The sequence below is a fragment of the Ursus americanus genome, chromosome 10 (assembly GCF_024610735.1).
Source record: "Ursus americanus isolate L20-20 chromosome 10, mUrsAme1.1.p, whole genome shotgun sequence".
Classification (NCBI taxonomy): Eukaryota; Metazoa; Chordata; class Mammalia; order Carnivora; family Ursidae; genus Ursus; species Ursus americanus.
The window spans coordinates 69,534,067-69,560,397 of record NC_142136.1 but is presented as its reverse complement, the minus strand read 5'-3'; the positions used below and the strand labels follow the sequence as shown (position 1 = coordinate 69,560,397).

Sequence of the window (26,331 nt, the reverse complement as noted above, 5' to 3'; positions counted from 1 at the left end):
CACCTGCTCACCCCACAGCTGGCACCAGCCACCTCTGCTATTCTGCGCCCAAACCTGGGCTCACACTACCTGCCCACAGGTCCCCAAGTATCTGACCCCAGACACAGGCCAGCTCTCCTCCTCTCCATACCACACCCCTGCCATGAGGGTCACAAACAGACACAACACCCCAAATGCCAATAGCTGTTGACGGCACGCTCTCTCTTTCAACCTGAATAAAGTCACTGCTTTTCAAGGAAAATGTCACTAAAATTCCAATATTCACAAATAGCATTTTCCTTTACTTTCCAAGGGGGCCTTGCTGGTGACTGCGGTCTGGACCACCCACAGAATATGGCCAGAGGCACTACAGAGATTCAATGTTGCTCGTTGGTCTCATATCAAGTATTTGTCCAACAATTCAAAAATTTAACCATGTTTCTTCATCCTCAGCATCCAGGCTATTATGAGTTCTGTCCATCAAGGTCACAGCCCAATGGAGAAAAATGGTCTCCCCACCTCCCCGACACAGGCCGGCTCACTGCCGATCAGGCTCTAAAAATCACCGTGAGAGGGGAGAGGGGATGCCCGGCCTTTCTTCTTGGCCTCCCTCACTCCCCATCTTTGAAACATGGCTTAAAAAAAAAAAAAACCCATGTTTGCTGAGAAAAACTGCCCTGCCCCAAATGCTAAGGCTGGGAATCACCCACAGTAACACATGCATGAGTCAGTCTCACACAAGCAAAAGCACTCTGGCAAAGCGTCTTTCATTTGTTGGTCTGGAAGCAGAGGGCGATTCTTGCTCAGGTTTTGTTTTATGCCCAGGTAAATCCTCTGGGAACATAACAGCCCATTTAAAACAGCCACATTCCCACTCAGAGACTTGAGCTTGTATGAGCATTTGGGGTTACAAGTTTTAGTGTTGTACTGAAAAAAAAAATTATTATGAGTTTTATTTTCGAACTTAGAAGCTTAAGCACTGCTGGCTGTCACTGGGTACCACGGGCTCCTGAAAAGAAAGGGAAGGTGCTGCTCAGAGAGCTTGGTGGGAGCCCTCCGCCAGCTGGCCTGGGCAAGCGGCAGCAGGTGCCCCACATGGCCTCCAGGGCCCGCGTCCCAGCAGGCAGCACACAGCCCCCTGTGTCATGCCCAGTGTGGGGTACACAGGAGCACACTGGGACCTGCTTACCACATCTTACTGTGTTTTGAAAATATTACAAAAAGCTTGCTGAAATATAAATGGAAAGTTTAGTGGCTATTTATATTTCTACTTGTAGGAACTGGACATTCATAGCCTTTGGTTATTCTTATATTCAGGTGTTTGTCTCTTTTAAGTTGATGTGTTCACCTTCAGTTGTAACCGAAATACAAATAACATCAAAAGAAACAAGACCTTCTCACATACCAAACTAAGAAGACTTTATATTTTAAGTGTTTTTGTTTGTTGGCTGTTTGTTTTTAATGCCAGTGCCCAGGGTCAGCAAGTATGTGAGGAAGGGAGCCCACTGCCATCCGGAGGACTGCAGGCAACACGGGCCTTAAAAACACGCAGGCCCACTGACCTTAGACTATTTTAAAGGAAAAAAATCATGGCTATGCCCAAAGACATTAAATGACATTAAACTGTTTATAACAATAATAACACAATTGGAAACAATCTAAATACCCCACAAGAACATCCAAAAAATTATGCTATGTATATAAAACTATATAATGATATGCAATCATTTGGAATATTATTATGGAAAAGCCATTAATACCATGAGAAATGTTTACTCTATGTTGTTTTTTAAATAAAGAGACATACTGGATAAAAAATGTTATGTTTAAGTTGACAAAAATTTTAATAGATCTTTAAACTCTTATGAACAGAGATTGTCTTCTTCCATTGTGTTCCTACTATCTAGCATAATGTCTGGCACGGAGGAGGGGCTCAATAAATATTTGTTGAAAGAATGAGTGAACGAGTAACAATTAATTTCTCTAGGTTGTCAGATTGGGCAATGTCTACTTTCTGCATTGTGCTTTTCTGTATTTCCCATATTTTTCTGTTATCAGTGACAGGTTTACTCTAGTAATCAGTCATCGAAAACACCGAAAGGGACTACACTCCTTTTAAGCAGTAAGAACATCTCACTGAATCTACGTCTCTTGTGTTCACAGGACTGACCTCCTTGTTGGCCTGGCTCATCCCCACTAACAGTCCAGTGCCCCTGATCATTAAAAACAGGGACACAGACCAGAAGGAGCAGCGATACCCCTGAGACAGCCCCTGCCTCTCCCGAAAGGGAAAGGGAACACGTGCAACAGTCAAGGGAGGTGGCCAACCCTAGGGAGGAGCTAGACTCAGTCCACCTGGGAGCAAAGGAGCGCGTGGCCCGCGGTCCGGAGGTGAGACGAGCAGAGGGGGAAGGGGGCAGGCCCTGGCCTCCTGGGACGTACCGATGATGTAGGAGAGGATTAAGTTCCAACCAGTGATGAAGGCCCAGAGCTCCCCGACGGTGACGTAGCTGTAGAGGTAGGCCGAGCCTGTCTTGGGGACCCGAGCACCAAACTCGCCGTAGCAGAGGCCGGCCAGCACCGAGGCCAGCGCGGCAATCAGAAAGGAGATGACAATGGCGGGGCCCGCATCCTCACGGGCCACAGCTCCGGCCAGGACATACACGCCGGCACCCAGCGTGCTGCCCACCCCCAGGGCCACCAGGTCGAAAGTGTTCAAGCAGCGGGACAGCCGGCTCTCCTCCCGGCTGCAGTCCACGACCTTCCTCCGCAGCATCTGATGCCCGATGTTGAGCAGAACTTTGCAACCCATCGTGCTGTTCACCTCTGCTAGAGAAAAAGAATTAAAGGATTTATTATGTTGCCTTTCATCCCACCCATTAACCTCCTCTAACAGCCACCATGTCCTTCACTGTCACTGACGGCTACAATATTTTAAATTCAGAATTCCACAACTGGTTGTCAGAACATCCACCTATAACTGCCACCTGCCTCAGGGCTCACCAGCATGGACAGAAATGCCCGGGAGGCCAATGTCCCCAGCGACCTTGACTTTGAGGTCTCTAAGCTTCCACATTTATGGCAGCTCTTAAGGGAGAGCCTTCTATGGGCAGAAATTACATAGTATGAGAAACACAAATTAATGACATTGTTCTTGCCCTCAATAATCATGCAATTCCTCAGGAAAAACAAGATGTTATTCCAAGGATAATATTATGGCAGGCAAACCCAACCATATTTTTTTTTTAAAGATGTTTTTATTTATTTATTTAACAGAGATAGAGACAGCCAGCGAGAGAGGGAACACAAGCAGGGGGAGTGGGAGAGGAAGAAGCAGGCTCATAGCGGAAGAGCCTGATGTGGGGCTCGATCCCATAACACCGGGATCACGCCCTGAGCCGAAGGCAGACGCTTAACCACTGTGCCACCCAGGCGCCTCAACCCAACCATATTTTAATTATTAAAACCCAGAGGCCTTGAACAGCAATGGCAACACTTTTTTAGACTTTTCTGGGATCCCTCGAGGGCAAGGACCAAGGTTTTTCCACTTTTAAGTTAACACAGAGTTAGGTCGAGAGCAGAAAAGATGCTGAGTTATTATGAGGTAAGGTTTTTGTAACTGCTACTACTCCAGGAAGCACTTTTCTTCTGGACTAAGATGTTAGAGGAATGCGCTAGAGGACCCACTTCTGAGCACGAATCACGAGCGGCTTCTGTCAGCCAACCCGCGTCACCCGAAACGAGCCGAGCGCGGGCCCCAGGATGAGTGCACACCACGGACCGCACCCCGGGCCAGCATTCCACTCACTGTCCTCTAACACACAGGCCAACCCTGCCTGGGCAGCGCATCGTGAAGGGGCAGGATGCCAGCGCCCACCCTCCAGACGTGGAACAGAGCTCCCCCGCCATAAGTAGCCTGCCCACATGACTTCCTTCCATTGAGGCCAGTCTGGAAGGGGCAGAAAAGAGTGCAGAAACCTAACCAACACTACCTTGACCAGGGGGCCACGGTCAACAATGACAAACATTTGATAATGGGATGTGACAAGAAGGGCACTTGACCTCTGTGATCTTCCTCCCCAAACCCATAACCCCCATCTAATTATGAGAAAATACCCGACAAATCTCAGATGGGGAACATTCTACAACACCTGACCTCAGGAACAAGTAAGTCCGAGACACTGTCACAAGCAAGGGGAGCCTGAGGAGACAGGACGACTGAAAGTCATGTGGGATCCTGGATAAGGTCCTGGAACAGAAAAGGGACCCCGGGGAAAACTATGGAAATCTAAATAAAGTGCGGGCATTAGTTGTATCAGTCCCGGGTCATTAGTGGTAACTGATCGTCCACACTAACAGGGCGCTAGCAATAGAGGAGCTGGCATGGAGTGTACGGCAACTCTCTGTACTATCGCTACAAGTTTTCTATAAATCTAAAACTGTGCTAAAGACTTTATTTTTTTTTTCAAAGAAAAGCATGTGCAGAGAGAAGCTAGCGTGATTTTTAGCTACTGAGGTAGAAAAAAATATCATTGCTTTTTCATCTTGATCATCAATTGACGTGTATTGACCTAACCTTCCTACAATTAAGTCACTGGAAAACATAATCATTTAAATGGAGAATGACAGATCTAGCAAAGTCCATACCGAACCATCCAGAACACCTGACTGCCCGCCCACACCCCGTGGCCTCAGCCACCGATCTGCAGTGTGGTCTGCCCCCCCCCCCCCAGCCCCTGGCCAGGACCCTCTGTGTGGTCACACAGGAACAAGAACCAGCCAAGAGAAGACACAAAAAAGCTTCTCAAGACTCAAAAGTTTTCAGCTAAGAATAACAGTCATGTGTTCTGATCTCCTCATTATAAAGATGAGGAAAAATAACTCTGAAAGCCAAGGGTCGAACCAGGTCACGGGGCTCAGAAGGCACGGGGCCCAAGTGCTCATCCAGGGCTCTGGCAGTCCAGGTGGGAAGGAAATGATGTCACTGTAAGGAGGGGAGGAAGTGAGGAGGAAATGAATTAAGAGGACATTATTTGTGGAGCTGTAGTGTGGCAGGAAGACCACAGACACGAGGGTGTGATAGGAGCAGAAGAGGGCAGGCTGTGAACAAGGAAAGAAGTACAGAGACTAGCAGACCACACACTGGCCTGCTTCTGAGGTCACCTGCCAGGCCCCAGGGCCTGGGGAAGGTCCCAGCACTATTGAGAGAGCTCAGGGTGTAATTCCTCCTGGAACTGCCTTTTCTTTTCTTCCGCACAGGATTTAACTGGATTTATTCAAGTCAGATTGTAAATCCTCACAAAGCTTTCAGGAAACAATGGCTTGGATAACAAGTTAAAGACGCAACATTCCAACACCACCCTTGGCGGAAAAGGCTGTGCGAGGGGATGTGCAGAACAAAATCCCTGTAAAATCACTCCTCGACATCATTTTTGGCAGGGAGGGGAGTATTTTAAGTAAACAGGAATCCTACAGGGAAGCAGAATGGGAAAGCTCCTTGTGAGGGCACTGTTTTCCACCTGACTGGTAAAGGCAGCTGACATTCCGAGAGTCCCTACCTGCTCCCTCCCCCTCCTACACATAGTCTGGTTAAAGTAAGTGCATCCCCTCCCCAAGCAATAAAAGCCAGTGCAAGGCAAAGACAGTGCAATCAAACAGCACCTTCTTTCCTCGGCTTCACAAAGTAGCCCACAGGCCCAGGAGGCTGGGTGGAGGTGGGCCTTCCTCTAAAAGACAAGGCACATTCTGTCCTGGGCTCTGTGAAGGCCTGGTCCATAATTTACACTCCTTTCTCAATATCCGCTGTTGTCCGGAGCACAAGCAAAAGCTGCTGGAGCCCAGACATAGGCGGGAACACACTGCTGAGCCTCCTTAGAACAGAAGGCGAACGAGAGCCCAGGGATCACGTCAGGCCAAAATGACCCCCGGCGCGTGCAGGGCTGTGGCGAGATGCCGCAAAGGCCCCTGTACCGCCAGCACCGGGTGGGTGCACGCCCACCAGCCAAAAACCTGCTCAAAGAACTCACTTCCTAACACTGGGGGCTCAGCACCACCTTTGAGGTAAGAGGGCAGGTTACTGGATTCTGTAACTTCAGATACAGATATTGGTTTTCAAACATAATGTGGAAAGGGAAGTCTTTTCTGAGTACAAAACGTGACTGGACAGGCACAGTTCATTTCTTTTAAATAGGCACACGCTGGCTCTTTTCTCTGGGGACCGTTCTGGGCCCCTTCGTCGCCCCCAGGGGCCTGGGGGAAGTGCTCTGTGAACCACTGCGGGGGGAGCACAGAATGGACCCTGACAGGAGACCAACTTCTCACTATTTTTACCTTGGTTACTTTTCTTTTCTTTTTTTCTTTTGCAGTTTTTATTACTGAAGTGCAGTTGGCATACATGATGTTAGCCCCTTGGTTACTGCTGATGTATGGCTTGTATCTGGGGAAGGGCAGGCTCCATTCCTTTGGAAGATGCTGGAACAACGATGCAGCCAAATGCTGCTGGGAGGCCCAGAGCCGACAGCCCAGGGAAGGCACGTGTCTCCAGTTAGCTAGTTTCTACTTTCCAGGGTAGCTGCAAATGAGATACTCGCCACGTCCTGGGTTTAACTTTAAGAAATATCATTTCCATCTCCTTAGAAGTAGCGTAAAACTATATTCTCCAAGTGGCATCAACTCTCGGGATTTTGTATACATTATGCCACCACTTCTGTTCATGCCAAAACCCCCAAAGTTGGCCATTCAACCAACAGGGAGACGAAAGAATACTCGTCCGTGTAGAACTAATCGAACTGTTCAAATTCCCGCAAAAGTTACGGACTTCTTGCTACTGGGGTTTATGCAGGAAGTTGCCACAATGGTTTTGAAAGCATTACCCCAAATTTAGGTTATCCTTTCTTGTGGGGAGGAATCGGCACGATGATCAACGCCTACACTAAGTTCCACGAAAGCTCATTGATCTCACCCCTCTTTTGATGCCCTGTGCTCGACACGGCCAGGGTTTATGGAAATGCATAAACCCACAGTCCCACCCCAGGAAGCAGAGTGTCGGGTGGAAAGAGGTAAGCACACACAACGGCGCTAGAAGCTGGGCCCACTGGGTAATGGAGCTCCCAAGGAGAAGGTCTGGCTGTCCATGTCAAAAGCCGCTTCGGGCATCCCCCCGCTATCTGAAAGTAGAGTGTTCACAAGTGAAATGGTGTAAAGCAAAGAAACAACCACTAATTTTTATGGAAAATTTGTTGAGCGTCCCCAGACCCAAAAAAATCACCCTTATTAGGCTTTTCTGACACCTTAGGACACATCTTGCTAACGGATACAGCAAGTAAATTGAGATAAAGCAGAGATGCTCACAGACACAGTTCAAAGCTCTGGTGGCTTGACGCTGAGATGCTGAGACAGTCCCTGGGGAAGGAGCGTGGCTCTGGGCACTCCGGATTTGAGCAGCCTCTGTAACAGCTCTCTGCAAGACAAATGCTGAATGCCGTTTTCGCTTTTTGCCTTTTTTTATAAAAGCAAAAATCTTCCAATTTCTTTCCGTTAATAAAAAACAGGTAGGTCTTTGTAGTAGCAAAGTGGCATAATGCAAACCTTTAACGAGTGTGGGACACCTGTCCTTTCGTGGGGAAAAGAGGCGTGATTTCATCAAGCAAGGATAGAGGCATAAAGTCCATTAAGTCCACCTGTGGGTTTCCTTGCTTCCATTGGAAGCTTCAGTTATAAAGATGCCTTATGCTTTCCTATCAGAAGCCACAACTAATGTGGCTTTTCACTGGCGTGGGCAGGCACAAAATCCAGTGTGATCACTGAACCTCACAGTGTCCACCCGTCCTCCAGACCTCGGTGACTTTAACACTCTGGCCATATCAGAAAAAGCCTCAGGAGCCCTGCCACCCATGGCCTGCCTCCTTCTACTGATTCCACAGGGCTAAATGCAGAAAGCTGCCAGAAGCCTCTGAGGTCCCATCAACAGCACTGTGTACAGCCTGACACATGGCCATAAGCTCTAAGCCTGCACAGCAGAGCAGAGCTGCTGGATAGAGGCAAGAGGAGGCTAGAAAGTAGAGGTTCTGTCTCGGTCTTGACCTCCAAGCCACAGCGGGACAGGCCCAGGAGGAGGCCAGGAGACCCACCTCAGGTGCATGCCCACCAGGGCAGGACAGCTTCCAGGCACAGGTTGAGAAGTCAGCCAGGGAACAACAAACTACTCAGAGAGCTTCCAGAGCAGAAATGGCAAAGAGCAAGGCAAACAGGAATGTAGATACTGACCGTGAGCACGGCAAGGGCCTCTCAGCCAGGCAAGAAGCACTAAGGCGCAGAGAACGAGGCCCCATGGTGGCTGTGAGTGGTGCCACCACTCCACAAGCTCACCCTCGCAGAGCCCCAAGCACATCACCCACACGGCTGAGAGCAGACAATGCCATACTCATCAAAGAACCAGGACGATACCTGCCATGTGCAAATCTGTTGCCGAAATGGTACACAGGCAGAAAAGTGTTTTCAACAGCTTTAATGTCCTGGGAAAATATCAAGTAAAAAAAGCCCATTTCATTACCCTCATGAGCATGTAGGTGAAGGGGAGGGGTGTGTAAAGTACCAAAACACTGAGATTATCCTTCAGATTACCGGTGGTTTTCTTCTTTTCTATATTTGTTATAATATGTGTAATGAGATGTGTTAACTTTTTAAAGCAGAAAACAATAGTAATAATTAATAACAACTAACATTTTGGGACATCAGCCAAATGAAAGCTCCCTTAGATAAATTATTTCATTTACTCTTCACACCACCTTATCTATCTGGCAATACTCTGCATTCCAGAAATAAGGAAACCCAGCATTACTATAACTCATTCTCATCCCTGGGTGTGCAAGAGAATCACATGGGAAAATTTTTTAAATGAATGATGCCCAGCCCACCACAGACCAAGTAATTTCTGTGACTTTCTCCCAGGTAACTTGCCCAAGAGCATGTAGCCAGTGAAAGATGGAGTCGGGGCTCGAACCCAAATCTTTCTGCCCCAAAGCCTTGCACCGTCCTCTGAAGCGGGATCTACGGGTTTGGAGAATAGGCACAGAGGGTGTGGACAGCTTATACAGGAGGGAAGCATGGACAGGCAGCAGCACTGACTGGCGGAGGGGAGGGTCTCCATGTGTCTCCCCAGGACAGCGGCATCCGAACCCTCCTCTGTCCCCAGCACACAGGAGGCACAGGACCGTATCACACACAGCACCCACAGCAGACACCTGGCGTCAACCAGCTGACTTAAATTTAGGAAGCTGAGAGGAAACAGATCTCCATCTTAGGTAATCACCACCATTGCCATCAACAACTTACGAGGATCTCTCTATCAAAGGAAATTTTGTTAGCTGAGCAGTTAATGGTCTGAGTTACCAAAGAGTACGTTTCTCTAAATGAATATAAATGTAAAAACTTGTCAGTTGAGTTAAAATCCAACATAAGCAACAGAGTATTGTCTACGAAGCCTCGAAACAGTTCCCATTTTCCTCACAGATACCTTCTGTCATGGGGTGTGCTCTATCCCCACCTCTCACCTCGCCCTATCTGAGGGACAGCTTCCCCGCTCCACAGTAGGACAGCTTGAGTACCTAGGGTTTTGTAAGGTCCAAATTCATTATCTTTAAGTCAGTGTTTGGGTTCTCAGTTTCCACATCTAAAGACGAGAGAGTACTGCTGTCCCAACATTGCAGGGTACATGTGAGGGTCAAATGAGATAATGCATTAGGAAACACGCTGAAAAGCCAAATTCGCTACTCTTCCAATGCAAAGAGCTGCTATTAGTGCCACACCAGTAGGCACTAACTTCTTTTTCAAAATCTCAATGTGCAATCTGTTTGTCAGTTGCCTCTGCCTCCCGGTAGCAGAAGGCAGGCGATCCCCATCAGCGAAGGGCTCCCGTCACGAGGGCTGTCTTTAACTGAGGCTTTGCCACAGATACTGCTGTCTACTACCGAGCTATCCTCAAATCTTTTCAATATTGTTTACTCAAACTGAAGAATGATATAAAAAATAAGAAGCCAGGGGAAGAACTACTAAGCACGTTTTCACAAAAACCAGATACCCAGATACAATCTAGAAATGCTCCTCCTTAAGCCAACAGGATGTGATTAGACAGTAGTTCTGTCTCTGGATGGCATTTCCATCACCGGGAAGGCTGTGCTTTATCAGGACAGATGCCCTGGCCCCGTGTATAGAAATGCGTTACAACAAAAACATATATTCTATCAGGAGCTCAGAGCTCCTTTGACACATGCCTTTAATCATACTTACTTGTGCAGTAGGTAACGAAAACGTTCTGTATCTGGAATCTGAAGCCGAGTGATCTACAAATTCTGTGGGCAGGTCCAGGGGGAGATCTGCCACTGCCTCTCTAGTACAATGTTGATTAACCAGAACCAAACAGGAGCCTGGTCCTAAGGAGTGGGAGATTTCATAAAGTCAGCTTTATATGAACTGTTAAGCACTTCATTTGGGTCTTAAACACTGTTATATATTTGGCTCCCAAACAGAAAAGAAATGTCTTAAATAAAGTTCCCCTAAGATTAGAATTCAGACTTAACTACCACAACATTGCTTTTTTAATTCTCTAGGCCTCTAGGGTATCCTGAAAGACAGAGTTTTCTGTGGCTCCTTCCAGAACCATCTTCTTTCAAAAAGCACAAGAACTGGCATCTGGACCTGGAGCAAAGCAGAGGATTCCACACAAAACTGATCTTTCACTACACACTCATAGACCAATTATTTTTACATTTACTAATGCACTCAACAAACCCAGGCAGTTCACAGATCTAGACCCCAAGCTCCAGCAAATTTCCATGCTTCCCTGTCTTCCCACGGTCACAAGCAACTGTGTGAAAAAACCTGGAATTTCTAGAAAATGCACTGGCTCCAAAGTAGACAAAGAAGCTGTGAAAAATCAGGTCCAGCTCCCTGAATCGAGCTGGAAAACAGACTCACAGAGGGCTGGGGTCTGCTGGAAACAACCAACATTCTACACTAGCTCCTCGACAGAAACACACACAAGTGCGTTTAATCCCCCTCAGCCACTGATAATCACAATTGTTACTCCTCTCAGGAGAATAAGAGTGGAGTTTAGACGGCAGGTTATATATATATGTATGTCCTGGTGGAGCCAGGATCTGAACCTAGGTCTTCAGATTCCAGACACCCTACTCCATGCAAGGTGCCAAATGGACTCCACTTTGACCAAACGTATTCTCCTTGCTGCCAACAATTCTTAATGGGTCACCTGGTCCTACAAATAAAAGATGCACAAGGGCTAAGTGACACCCTCTTCTTGAATGACAATTCCTCTGTAAAAATTAAGTCAATTAGTTATTCACAGGGTGGTGTAAATTAACATAATCCACCCACTTCCCTCCAGCTGCTGGCCACGACCCACCAGCTTTAAGGCAATAGGAGCTTTATTTGGAACAGAGGAAAGGTGGGTAGCTTGGGTTGCAGCCCAACCAAGGCTTCAGGGAGAGTTCCGGAAACCATACAGACAGCAAGGCTTAGAAAAGTATGTGGAAGAAAGAGCGGGCCAAAGCAGATGGATTAGACATTATGCTGGAGATACTACAACCCTGATAAAAACACCATGAAATAGCATCCCTGGGAAATAATAATAACATACCGAATACGTGTTTATATAAAGAATGGTGTGGAAGGGAAATCAAAGTAGTTGTCGCCGAACAAGTGATTACGGACATTTTTTATTTTCTGCATTATGACGATTTTTTCTATGAATGAGGACTGCTTCTGAGTTAAGAGGAAGGAAATATTCTAACAAAATCAACAGACAAATAAGTGGAAAAAAAGGAAGGCATAAGGGTCCAAAAACAAGTTAAATCCATGTCAAGAGTCTATCTGGGAGATGTGGATAACTGAGTACACGGGATTTCATCGTGCTTTCTCCCACATTTGTGCACATTTAGAAATTTCCAAAAGTGAATGTGAAAAGAAAGGAATTCACTCAGGGCTGACCCAGAAAATAAAGAAATTCTTCCACAACCTTTATCAACCCCTACCTCTGGGAGCAGAATAGCCCCCCACTGCTATAAGCCATGGACACATACTAAATAGCCTTTTATGCAGGATTAGTTTGAACCATATGAAATTGTAAACATTCAGCTATTTTTTTTAACCTAGAAAAACAGTCAGGAGTAAAGGATTTGTCATAGGCAGACCTGGTCGTACATCTTACCAGCCTTATTCCTACACATTCTCTGAGCCTAAGTTTCTATCACATTTCGGGAAATAGACTGAAACCAGAAAAGGTAACATGGGTTCCAAAGAAGAAATTTAAGGAAAAAAAAAAGTGATTTGGAGGTTCTTCAGAAGCTGGTAGTGGCTAAAAGAGAGACACCTGTAGGCATGCGTGTTTCTGTGCATGTTTGGGGTACCCATGAGGGACACGAGTGCGCCCTGTGGTTCACCTGTCACCACTGAGGTGACCAGGGAGGGAAGGCACAGGCCTGCTGAACTGCCCGGGACACACGTCAGACCACGGGTGCAGAGGGGTGAGCGTGGTGGACCAGGAGGGCGGCGTGGGACGGTCCATTTACAAGAGTCTTGAATGGCCAGCTGAGGGATTTACGCTCAGACGTGAAATTTTTCAGCGAAGGAAGGCCATCACAGAAACACTACCTTGGGAGGATTGATCTGGTCTTATCGTGAAGGACAGACTGGAGGAGGAAACCGCACCGGGACAGCTGACTGCTGTGGCTCAGCCTTCTTTCTTTGGGGAGCAAATCAATTATGTTTGCCTTTGAGCGCAGTATTTTAATCCAACTAATAAAGCACTTTTGTGCAAGCAAAGGCTCTAATCTTTCACATTTACTTGCCATTTGCTCCGCATCTGGGCTTTCTCCTCTCCTCAAAGAGCCCGGAGATACACAGACTCCACACACGCACAGTTACCATGGGAATTATCTATGTGGTATATGTCATGCACAAATAATCCCTCAGCAGGAAATGCCGCATTTTATGGTCAGCCTTCCTGTAATGATACTTTACTGGTAGCCAAAATCTCAAGCTCTCATCCCAAAAAGAAAAGCACGTTAAGAAAGAAATGTCATGGCCTCCTTGTGTGGTTGGCCACCTTTCCTGCTGAAGTCCAACAACTTCCTGCTGTACTCCTCTACCTTACGTAATATACTTGTACGTGGGCCAGCACGGTCTCTATTACAGCAGAGAACATGCTTCTCTGGGCCAGAAACGACTCTGAGGCCCCGGAAGCAAATGGCCAGTTCCACAGGGGTCCGTGCACTGCGAACCACCAAAGTCTGGTGGAGGATGGCCAGAGGGTCAGGCTGACGTCAGGTGGACGAAGAAGCCCACGAAGTCGGACAAGTGTCGCTCCTTGAGCTGGACAAGACAGCAGCATTCGGTGTGCAAGAGCTCTTTTAGCGGGCAGGACGGACCCCCGATGTGTCCTATGTCACAGACAGTGCCACCCGCTATGTTTTATGGAAGGCTCCAGTGCAACCCTGTAACCATGCGGTCCCCTAAAGAATGCTACCTGAATGTGACCTCAGAGCCTCTCGATATAACAGTCAATTATCCACACTGCCGTTCACCGAAATTCTCCCTTCTTTGGTTACTGCTTTATGACAAGCAGGCTCCACATCTTCAGAGAAGAACAGCACAGAACTTCTGTTGTTTTTAAGGAAATTTTAAAAGCCAACCATAGGCCTCACAACATAGGCCCCAAATAATGCTCTCTACATACCCACCGCCACAGGAAAAACTACTGGGAGGGCATCTTGCCTTCTAAAAGTTCACAGGCAAGTCAGTCACTTGAGACTCAGGACCACATTTGCCTGTACGAACACTGGGACGAAGCTGCAGCCGGGTTCTAGAGCAGCTCACAAACAGCACCTCAACCCGACATTCCTGCTGTGGAGTGAGCACTCTGGGGCACCTAGCACCCAGCAGGGTCAGGAAGGCACGGAGCACATCCAAATTGGGTAGAAAAACGAATGGCCCCTGTAGAGTTGTGCTCCTTTAGAAGATTGAAAATCATGGATTATTTTGGAAAAAACAAAGGAGCAAAACAATTTTCCACAAAAATGGATAGCAGATGGCATCCACTTTCCAAGGAGCAAGGAAAGGCGATCTGCGGTGGGCGGTCTCTAAGGTGCCCCCTTGATCCACTCCTGGTGTTTCCCTGAGTGTGTGTGGGAACGGGGGCTTGCTTCCAGTCAACAGAACATGGCAATGGTGCTGACGTCATTTCGAGATTATGTGACATTACATCTGGCTCCATCCTGCTAGCAGCCTCTCCTTGCCAGCTTAATGAACCAAGCAGCCACGCTGGGAAAACCCACATCACAATGAATGTAGCCATCAAGAGGCCGGGGCCTGGGGTCCTACAACCATGAGGAAATGGATCTGCCCAACAACCCGAGGGAGCTTAGAAGCATATTCTACCCGAGCCATGCCTCCAGATGAAAACCAAACCCTAGTCAACACCTTGCCTACAGCTTGTGGGCCAAGCGGCGCTCTGACTTCTGACCACAGGAACAATGAGACAATAGCTGTGTGTTGTTTTAGGCGTCTGGGTCTGTGGTGAGTTGTTACGCAGTGACAGAGCACTCCTCCATGGTCCAAACAGCCAGGAGACAGTGAGTGAGTCTGCATTCATTCTCTCTTTAAACCTTCATGGGGCTAAAAACCAGAGCCCAACATTTTTTTAACTTTCTCTGTGTTAAAGGTGGAGTTACCCTTTTCTTGACTTGAAACTATTTTTTCTTGGTTAAGTCTGAATGATCTGAAAGCAATTTCCTCCTCTGGAAGAACGGCATGCCTAAAATGACTATTATTTCATTTTTCACAGAATTGCGTGTCTGCCCTGTGCCACTGTCCTGGGATTTACAGGAGCTACAAAGATAAGCAATGCAGTCTCTGCGCTCAGCGTGCACACAGTCTGGGAAGGAAGACGAGGGCAACCACCTGCCCATTCGGCGTCTACTCCATGCCTCCCCGCCCTTCCAGGTGCTGATGAAACCGCAGGGAAGGGAACCAAGCCGCCTGCCCCCTGGTTAGGAAGACAGTATGATAAACCAAAGAGCACAAACAAGCGTGCCGGAGACCAAAAAGCCTCCAGGGGGCGCACCACCTCTGTCACCATGGGGCGCCGGGCCTGAACGAATCTCTTCACTCAAGGGGAGACCTCGTGGTGGTTTCCAGTAGGTTGTGAATTCCCCTGATTTAGGTGCAGTTCATGACACATGCCGGAGGGCCGAAGAACCACGCCTGGCTTCCCACGCATTCTGTCACAGCGTCCTGATCCGAGAAATCTGATCTGACGGAGACCTCTCACTCGGGGGTGAACACTCAGCGCCGCCGCCCCCCACCGGCGCGCCAAGCCCCAGTATTAGGTAACAGGAAGAGGTGCTAAAATAGTCTGTTAAGACAGCAGAGACTCATCTGACTACCGCAGGAAGAGGAGGAAGAATGCAGAAGGAACCCACTCTAAGCACTTTTACTAAATAAGCCCTGAAAGGAGAAGGAAAGGAAAGGCCATCTGGGGTCCACAATGGCTTCTGGCACTACCCGGGATAGCCTCCCACGTCCCTACCAGCAAGGCTCCAGTTTTACTGTCTTGGGGAGAGCACACTTGGTAACCCTGCACCTTTGTTTCTGACACTGACAAGGTTGCAACATGAACAAGGGGGGAGCCTCCCTATGAAGTAGGAGCCATGGGGAGCCCGTCCCCTCCTTATTTCAAGGCCGCCTGCTCAAAGATGCTTCCCTGTGGCAAAGGTTACAGGCCACATCCCCCACAAAGTCCCTCTGATGAAGGATGACCCTGATTATAGGTGCATTCTTAATAGAGCTATATTTGGAATTAAGAATCTGAACGGCCCCAAAGGACTGTAAAAATGTGAGACAGAGAGAGAAACGTGTAGGTGAGGTACTTTTATAAACACGCACGTCTGAAAAAACTTTACCTCCATTTTTTTTAATGCGTAAAATAGTGACAATCACAATGAAGTACATACTCGGAACCTGTTACTTTAATCAAAAAAAAAAAAAAAAACTGGAGAAATAGCTTTCCAGTATTTTAATACTAGAACCCTTCTTTCCCAAATCACAACTACACAGTGCCCCACTGGCTAGCCCTGACGTTCCTCTGCCCTCCCTGCCTGGCTCCTTGGCCCCCTCAGGACTCTGGAACACACTGACCTATATAGCAGATCAGTACAGCACCCGAACCCAAGAACAAGCTACAGGAGAGTCCCGAAGTAAAAGAGGGAAAAGCCGAGGAATGAGGGGATAGGAGCAAGAGGAAAAGCTTGAGAACAGGAAGGAAACTGGGGCCAGCCCTTGACCTTGAGACGCGCAAAGGCTCCAAGAGTCAAAGGCCGAACTGCAGCGCACTGCACACCAGCATGGACAGGCCAGGGACAGGCCCAGAGCGGGTCCGCCGAGGGCTGCACACCACGCCGCATCCCGGCATCTACCCTGGGAGTGCGGGCGAGGCTTCGGCAGATCTTCTCTGGTGGCCTCTGTTCGCAAGCCTTGCCATCTGTGGGGTATTCTGAGTTCTGTTCGAAGGAAATGCAGCAATTCAGTAAATTCATGTAAAATTCAATAAAACCACGAACGTGAAGAGGCACACCTGTCTTCTGTTGAGTTAATGGGCTTGAAGTGCTAGACGGCTCTGAAAAGGCAGAGTAGTTACAAGCTTTAAAAGACGATGATGTAAGGTGTCGTTGTTCGTTAACCTATAAAGTCAACAGCCAATAGAAGGACTAAACGGACAACACATTCTAGCACCCAAGAGACCATCCTGCTTGGGTGCAGGTGGGCAGACTGTACCTGGAATAGGACGTGGGAACTCGTCACCTCGTCACCTGAGGATCACCTGGGTCCTGGAGCAAAGATGTCTCAGGAGGGATGAGATGAGGTCTTCTAGCTCCTGGAAAGCAAAGAAGAAACATGAGACCCCATCCATTTGGTTCCCAGAACCTCCACACAGGTGGCTGCCGACAGGGAGGGATGACTCCATCCTGCTCAGCGTCAGGAAGGACACCCCACCTTCTGAAGACAAATGGCGTGAGTGGCTGGGAGGGCGAGGGTCCCGCCGTGGGGACTGAGCAGGCATGCAGCAAAGCACCACTGGGCAGGGAACAAGACAGGAAACTGGCCAAGGTGGCCTTCAAGCCAGTGATCCTCCCACGTTACCTCCATCAATGATGATCCTATCTCAACAAGAATGGTATCAAAGCGTCACCCAGACAGGCCGCTTCCACAGATCTAGGACACAGACGGAGGTGAGTAAAAAGCCCTGAGGCCCCTGCTAGGAGCCATGAGGGGAGTGACTCCCCCTATGACAATGGCATTGAGAACTGAGACCAGCAGAGGCAGAAAGCCTTAGCTGGGTCCTTTGAGAACTAGTTGGACACCATCTGTGAATGGTCATTCTGCAACGGACTCTCCTGGACCAGCTGCCAGATGGGTCCAAGTATATCCCTGCCTTGTCGACACCAGGATGGGCTGGGGTCTCTAAATATAGGATGTGCGCTCTTGTGACGAGCCTGGTGGAGTGGTCTGCAGTCCCAGAAGGAATGGGATCGAGTGACTGCAGTCATCACTGTCTGAAAGCAGGAACAGTCACCTTCGCGGAGGGCGTCCTGGGAAGAAGCTTCTGAAGGAGCAACATATAAAGTCCTTTGTTTCCTCCATCTTACCGTTTCGCCTTTGCATATGCTCACATGCCCATCCAGGAGCTGGAGAGGTCTAATTAAGCCTCCTGAATCTGATCTGCACTAATGTGAACCCAGAGAGGATTCTCATCATGCCACAGAGGCTCGTGAAGATGCTAACCAGCACGGAGTTTCCGAACGTCAGGAGCAGCGGACCAGACTTCCCGCAACTGAAACCCGACCCCATCCCGACCCGCACGTTCACTCTACACCAGCACTGCATTCTTTTCCACTTTCTATTTTGAAAACGTCCAAACCTACAGAAAAGTTAAACGAACATTTACGTGGTCTTCATCTATATTCACCAATATTTAACATCTGCCATATCTGCTTTATCTTTATAGGAACTGTTCTCACAAGCCATTTGAGTGAGCTGTAATAGCTATCATGGCACTTGACCCCTAAGTATTTTGGTAACTCCTAAGAACGACACTCTTCCTACGGAACTGTAATGCCATTATCACACCAAAGAAACTGAACATTCATTCAATAGCATCTTAAACACAGCCCAGAACCAAATGTCCAAAATTAACAACATATTGCTTGTTCTGTATCATGTGCCAAGCACCCCAAGGGCACTGAGAGGGCCACAGTCCAACAGGGGAGACTGACATACAGATGCATTACCGTGACAAGAGCACTAAGGTGGTGTGGCTCTTGCCACTATGCGAGTCTGTCTCCACAGAAGAGAAGGAGTTGGCTCTACCTGGAGACTTGAGAAAAGGCTTATGCAATGAAGTGAATAAAGGATGAGTCTAGCCAATATATACAAAGTAGGGACTGAATGTGAAAATGGAGGGGCTTGAATGTGACAGCCAGAACCATACTGACCCCCCTAAACGTCCAAATCCCAATTTCAGGAACTTGTGAATATGTTAGGTTACATGGCAAGGAAGATTAAGGTTGCAAAAGGAATAAAGATGCTAATCAGCTGACCTTGAGATAGGAAGATTTTCCTGTGGCGAGTCTGATGGAATCAACAAGGGTCCCTACAAGCTGGAAGAGGAAGCAGGAGAGTCCGTGTCAGAGGGATGCGATATGAGAGAGACCCCATCAGTCATTACTGGCTTTGAATATGTCAGGGGACCAGGAGCCAAGGAAGGCAGGCAGCCTCCAGAAGTTGGAAAGGACAAGGAACCAGATTCTCTCTCAAGAGTCTTAAGAATGGAGCACATCCCTGCCAATACCCTGACTTGAGCCTGGTGAAACCTCTTTCGGACTTGTGACCTCCATCCAGAACTGTAAGACAATAAATGTGTGTGGTTTTAAGCCAATGAAAAAACAAAAACAAAAACCGTAGAGGCTGGAAACAAGGCTGGAAACTGTCAAAGTGCTGGGAGATGGGGGCAAAGTCATCCCAGTCCTTGTGGCCAAGCCAAGAAAACTACACTTTGTTCTTTGGGGAAGGGAGAGACAGCCAAGAGCCATGATCGGATCTCTATCTTAGGAAGAAAACTCTGGAATAAAAGGAGCAGAATCTAGAAGAAAAACAACTGATAATGTTTGTTGCCAATGATAAATTTGAGCTTTCAAACAAACAAACAAAAAGCTTAGAATTTTGGAAAACTTGCATCTGTCACCCAGAACTTGAAAGTTTCCCAAAACTTAAAAGAGTTTTCTGATGACACTGGTGGTGATATTAACAAATGTGATTTTTAGAAAACGATTACATGATAAAATCTGTCAACATTTGGAAGATGTGTGTAATTCAGTAAGACAGTAACTCACTGAGATAGAATCATACATGGCCAAATGATTATTCAAAGTACAAAATGGAATTTTTAAAAAGTACAAAACAGACCCATTTTCAAGTACAAAAAGCCTGTCAATATGGTTTCAGATTCCACTGTGGAATAAACTATCTCCTTTCAAGTTTTTGTGCAGTATTAAAAAAGAATACCCATAATTATCCTAAAGGGCTACTGAAGTACTCTTCCTTTTCCAAGTACCTATCTGAGGCCATATTTTCTTTATATATTTCAACTAAAAGAACATATCAAAACCAACTGATGCATAATCAGGCATAAGAATCAAGTTGCCTTCTATTAAGCTGAACATTAAAAAGATTTGTAAATATGTAAAATGATGCTACTCATTAATTTTTTTGTTGTTTTAGAAACTAGTTATTTTCCATATATATGTTAACATAAAATGACTTATGGTTGTTATTTTTAGATGGATTAGTACATAAATATTTGAAGTTGTTCTAAATTCTAATCTGTAATTTGATAAACATTGATAGATGCAACCCACATAAGCAAAGCTCCCCCGAGTCCTTAATAGCCTGTGATTACAGAGCATGAGGGGGGAGACCAAGCAGTTTGAGAACCACTGCCCAGTCACGTGAACAGGGCCGAGCTGGACACAAGCTCACGTCACAGAAGCTGCTCTCCTTCTTCTTTGGGCACCATGAAGCAGCTTACTCTGCTCACATTTTCCTGTCACGGTACACAAGCAGTTAATGCCCAACTCAGAAGTCCTGAAGAAAAGCATGCCATACATTAATCCAGGCTGAACTCATCAGGATTAATGGGACTGGAATGCATAGTAAATACATTCATTAGTACTGCTTTTCTTTAATCCAAGAATGTTCTAGCCGATTTATTCTATTTCTACAGATTTGACAACTCACTTTTTAAAAAACAGAGTAATGAGAATGCTACATACTTTAAGGATTCGATTTCATGTATTTCATAAATACGGCAAGCAGCATTTCATCAGCACCCCGGACGAGCCGTGCTGTAAAGGTGCGGTCGAGATGCCGTGGGCTCTGTGCATGGGGGAGCACCAGGCACCCGGACAGGGAGTATGTACGCAAAATAACATGGAGACAGCAGCAAACGTATTTCCACTGAACAGTTTAGACACCAGAAGGAATCAGATCTTTTCATTAGGTACATTGATGAAGCGTTAAAAATGTTTTGCCATTTATTAAACATTAATGCCCAACTTTTTGGCAACTCCAACAGCTGCTTTGCCTGTGAGTGTGTTTTTATTCTGTTCTTCATTCCATAAACATTTTGGGTGCCAGATATGGTTCTAGAAACCAGAGATGCAGCAGTGACCTGATTGGGCCCAAATCCCTGACTTTTGGGAGTTTATGTTCTATGACTGGAAACACCTCTTTGAAAAATAAGGATGGATGAAATATGAACTGGAGGAAGCACAAACACTTCTGATCTCCTAAGCAGTTCCACGAGATTATCAGATACAGGATGAGCCCCAACGACACGAGTATGTGCTCCATCCCACAAGAAGGGCAGATGCTAGGGTTACGGGAAGGAACGAAGCTACAGGGAGCACAGCTCAAGGCGGCTAGGGGATTCTGTCAGGTCTACTGACTCCAACCAAGATCTCTGGCAAGGAGAGAGCTCCTTTAGGACAGCCAAGCACCTATGGAAGGGCCAAGCCAGTTCCCAAGGGGACATGGAGCATGTCAGAATCCTGGCAGGGGAGCATCTGTAGTTTAAAAAAGCAAATCCTGGTTAATTCTTTTCTTTGGCATGAATAGTTTTCAAATTTCAGCCTAAGACTTTTGTTGGTTAAAAGGGAGCAAAGGCTAAGAGGCTGCCAAGTGGTTAAATGGACATCAGTTTTCTGTTCAAGGGAAAGGTGGAGGATGGAATGAAAGCCTGAAGTACAGAGAGGGGCCTGCAACGTCCCCAGAACCAGTAGGGCAGGCCTGCAGCATCACCAGATATCCAGCCCTGTGCTCAGAGACTCTCAGACTTTCACCCCTGCTCCGGGAGGAGCCTGCAGCCTGCCATGCGGGCACTGTAGGGACTGCATCAAGCATGGAACGTCCCAGCGCCTGCACCTGCACCCCGCGAAGAGGACCACAGGAATACGGGAGCCATCCCTGCTCTCCTTCAGCCTCCCAGTCTTCGAACTGCATTTTAGATCTCCCCAGAAACAACCAGACCCTTATTAACTGAAATAATTCACTCCCAAGGAGCAGATCTGGAGGGTACCAGAAACCACAGTACTTTTACAGATCACGTTCCCCCACACTTCCATTAGACCCACATTTTCAGACTTCCACAGCTCCATGACCACCTAACACATGCTCGCTTATAGCTTCTCAGTGGGAAGGAAGGGTCTTTTACTCCCCACCATGGGCTTTACAGCTGCTACTCGGTGGTTTCCCAGGAAAACTCACACACTGGATTCCAGCGTCCACCTGAGAATGTGAATACCTTACCTCTTCTTCCAATTTCCAATGTCCATCCAAATCCCACCTGTATTGGGGACCTACACCAGTTTCCATCCCCTCCCTGAGACAGTAACAACATTGAAGCATAAACGCTGTTTGAAAGACCACAGACTTCATATAGACATTTGTGGTTCTATAAAATTTACTAGAGGAAAAAATTATAGACTCTAAAGGAAATGTGGTCAAGGAAATAACAGCAAGATATTTATCCTACCCCCATCCTTCAATAATTAAAATTACTCCAGCCATTCTGTACCAAGGAAAAGGCCACTGGGCTCACAATTTGATGATTCAACCTTCCTCTGAGATGCAAAATACTCCGTGAAAAGGCCAAAAGATCCTTCTTTGCTGTGTACTACAACAGACCAGCGAAGGCTGTTCTTCGCCATCGGTCTGTGTCTCCTGGTGATGCCAAGGGAAGAGGAGGGATGACGAGAGAAGCTGGGAGGGGCCGAGTCTAAGGTTACAGGGCAACGGTTCTCAACTAAGGCTGCTTCTGCTCCCACCAAGGGGCAGCTAGCAAAGCCTGGAGACATCTGTGGGTGCCACAAGTGAGGGATGGTGGTGTTGCCATCTAGTGCTCAGAGGCCAGGAATGCAAAGTGCACAGAACGGCCCCCACAGAGGAGAAGTACCGATAGAGCACTGAGGTAGAGAAAGCCTGCCTTACTGTGTGAAACCGTAGACTGTAAAATCTTCTACAGACTTTTTTAAGTGAACTGGTTTAAGAATTCTGTTTTTAAAAAAAAGGTTCAAAATGTCTGCAAACAAGCATGTATTCACTAGAAAGCATCCCTGGAGAACCCTCCATTGTCCCAAAACGAGGACTGAGAATAAGAGGCAAGCAGAAGATAGGAAAGAGTAAACAGTTAAAAAACATAGGGTGACTATGACATGCTTCACTTATTAACCTGAGTTCTCATTTCTGAGGGTGAGACGGTATCTCGTAGAAGGCTTGAGACCCAGGCACTCTGCATAACTCTGCTTGGAAGGTGAAGGTCAAACCTGGAAGAGCTGAGATGGTGAGGCAAGGCCCCTGAGAGAGAAAGGAACCAACACGCTGAGCCCTACTGTGCTCCCAAGAGCCACAGAGAGAATGCCTCATCCCCATTTCATAGGTGAGGCACAGAGCATGACTCCACTGTGACAGAAAGGTCCTGTTGGCACTTCATTAAATAGCCTTCTTGTTCTGCAAAACACACTGTTTCAGTGTTTGAGTGGAAGGACATCTCTACTCTGCAGCTCTGAGAAAGCACAGAGATGAGGCAGCGTTCAGCATATGAGGATAGCCACTTCTTTCCCAGAAACCTTCTGTCCGCCAAGGAGCCATGAACCTCTATTTTTCAATGCCTGAGATCTGAAAAACGAAATCATGAATTCAAAGAGTTGGAAGGGAGCAACTTACCACCTAATGCAGAAATCCTCCCAGGCAGTCAGGGAAACGCTGATTAGGGCAGGAAAGAGAGGGGAGGAGGGAGGGCAAAGAAGTGACTCTCCACGCTGCCACTTCCTACCCTTCCCCTTTGGAGATCTCACCAACCAGCCTCTGACTTCTGCCTCCTTTCAGGAGTCATAAATACGCATCTGAAGCCAGCCATACCTCCCATGGCAATAACAGCAGGAAGAATGGCTCACATGCCTATTAAATGGCTATCAGGTGCCAGCCCCTCGTAAGGCACTGTATGTGCATGACCTCATCTAACACTCAAACCAGGTCTTGAAGTTTATGCAGCTGTTACACCCGTTTTACTTATGGCAAGCTAGCTGGGTAAAGTAGTTATAAAGCCGAGCCTTGGTTCAAGCCTTGGCACATCTGACTTTAAAGCCACTCAGATGCTCCATTATTTTTAATGCTACTGAAACTCTACATGAGAATATAATAGGTCCCCCAGGGCAGTGGGCCATGATATAATTACAGTAAAACTTTAATCAGACACAAGGAGGATCCTCCCACTTAGCAAATGCAGTGAGGGGTGAGGAAGCAAGGAGGCACAGCTAGGTCTTCAAGGTGACTTTGGTTTCGATCTCTGCTCAACCCGGGACCACTGAGCTGGGGCAAATTATTCTGAATCTCAGTTTCCTCACTTCTCCAAAGCGGAAACTACTGTTAAGTTCATGGAATTGTTTCAAAATAGCAATAAATCGAGGTTATGCATATAAATATATCCTGCGCTTTTTAAAGTAAATACATTCCTGGGAGACTGTTTCTGAATAAGTGATATCATTTCAGAAATACTCTGCCTTCATTTCATCCTGTTCTGCAAATGCACTGACTCCTGGCTGGTGTTTTGAAATTTCTCCGCCAAATAGCCAACGAGCTATACAAATAGATAAACGCAGCCAGGGGGAGCTGCTATTTTAAGAAATTCTCCAGTTGAAGAGAACAATTGTTTGATGTGTGAATAATCAGCTCTTAATTACATGGTTTGTCAATATTTTAGAAGAATTATCTCATTAACAAGCTGCAGGGGTTAGACTGTGGCACCTACCCTGACTTCGGGCATTTGATGTTTCTGCCAGTAACTGAACCCAAAGAGTTTAATAAAATACAGTTGCTGCCAGTGAGGAAGTGACGTATTATTGAAAACAGAGGTACTCGTGAAACATACAAATAGAATACAAAACGACACGGTGTTCTCCAAATGAGCAGCAGAGAAAGGAGACATGGGGGAATTTTAGAGCAACAGACCCAGGATGGAGAGGTCAGGGGGGGCAGCGGCCAAGGTGAAGGTTTGGCGAGGCTGAGGGAGGAAGGTAGGCACTCACCAGACGGGGCTGAGCGACATGGAAATCTGGAGGTGTGGAACAGCACAAAGGGGTCCCGAGAAGGCAAGGGGGCCAGCCTGCCAGGGCATGGGCAGAATGGAAGTCGAGGCTCTGCTGTCCATGGTCTACACAAACCTTCTCCAAAATATCTTCTAGCTCTATGACAGTTCCCCCCCAACACACACATACCTTTTTGGCCCTACACTGGTACATTCTCCTGAGATTCAATAAAGGTAACACATGATCCCTTATATTCAGGATTCTCTTAGGCCACCTGTAAGGGCCCAGACAGGAAAATAAGCCTCTTGTACTCATGCTGTGTGCTCTGGAGAGGCACCTGGGAAGGATGGTGTCACTCCAAGAAACCCAGTGGGCTCCCTCAGAGAATGTAGGCAACAGCCCACCTCTCTACTTCCCCTACTCCCAGTTCTTGGGCAGCCTCTTCAAATCACCCACCTCCTCCATACTGCTGCTCTTAACCAACATTTTTTTTAAAAGCAGAAGTATCTGGGGCACCTGGATGACACAGTCGGTTAAGCTTCTGACTCTTGGTTTCAGCTCAGGTCTTGATCTCAGGGTTGTGGGATAGAGCCCCCGTGGGCTCCATGCTCAGCACAGTGTCTGCTCGGGTTTCTCTTTCTCTCTGCCCCTCCCCACCACGCTCTCTCTCTCTCAAATAAATAAATAAATCTTTAAAAGAAAGGAAAAAGAAAGCAGTAGCATCCATGCAGACTGACCCTATGGTTTGAGGCGAAGGGCCTCTCATCTGTTCTAGCTCTCGAAAGGCAGTGACTTGGCTTTTTATTAACCTGTCCCTTTGCCAAGTCAAAGTTGAAGCTACTTCTCTTTTCTGCGGGCTAAGAGATGGTGCTGATTGTTTCATAACAACCTATGGGGAGGAATACGGTGATGGCTGCACAACAATGTGGATGTACTTAATGTCACTGAAATGTATGCTTCAAAATGTACAATAAAAAACACAGTTTTTTCAAAAAACTAAGAAAATTCCTCAAAACACTGAACACATTTACCATATGACCCAGCAACTCACTCCTAGATATATAACCAAGATATATGAAAGCATGTAGCCACACAAATACTTGTATGCAAATGTCCACAAGCAGCACGATTGAGAATAGCCAAAGAGCGGTTAAACAACGCTAAAGTCCATCAAATGATGAATAAATAAAATGCAAAATATCTATACAATGGAGTATTATTCAGCCCTACAAAGGAGTGAAACGCTGACACATGCTACCATGTGGATGAACCTTGAAAATACCACGCTAAGTGAAAGATACCAGTTGCAAGAGGTCACATATTTTGTTATTCTGTCCATATGAAATGTCTCAAATAAAGACAGAACGTGGATTAATGGTTGCCAAGGGCTGGGACAGGGATGGAGGAGGGATTGGGGAGTGACCATGTTAATGCATACAGGCTTCCTTTTAGGGGCGGTGAAAACGTTCTAAAATTGTGCTAATGGTTGCCTAACTGTGGATATAATAAAACCACTGAATTTATACCTTAAATGGATTAACTTTATGGTATTAAATTTTACTTTACGGTAGTAAATTGTATTCAATAAAGCTGTGGAAAAAAATAAAAGCTAAGAGGAGCCCAATCCACCAGAGCCTGCGGC

The 26,331-nt window shown here is 46.9% G+C and overlaps 1 protein-coding gene across 4 annotated transcripts in view; it reads right to left on the bottom strand.

The window, feature by feature from the left end:
- Positions 1-26,331, bottom strand: part of SLC7A1 (solute carrier family 7 member 1) — a 77,618-nt gene that overhangs the window by 23,636 nt on the left and 27,651 nt on the right. Inside the window, exons 2-4 of one of the 4 annotated variants that reach the window (XM_045797028.2) lie at positions 16,825-16,924; positions 10,267-10,409; positions 2,422-2,808 (exon numbers count right to left, since the gene is read on the bottom strand). In XM_045797028.2, coding sequence (XP_045652984.1) covers positions 2,422-2,791 — 370 coding nt within the window. In that variant the 5' untranslated portion in view covers positions 2,792-2,808; positions 10,267-10,409; positions 16,825-16,924. The remainder of the gene's footprint in view (positions 1-2,421; positions 2,809-10,266; positions 10,410-16,824; positions 16,925-26,331) is intronic. The other 3 variants (XM_045797030.2, XM_045797031.2, XM_045797027.2) reach the window with 3 other exon arrangements.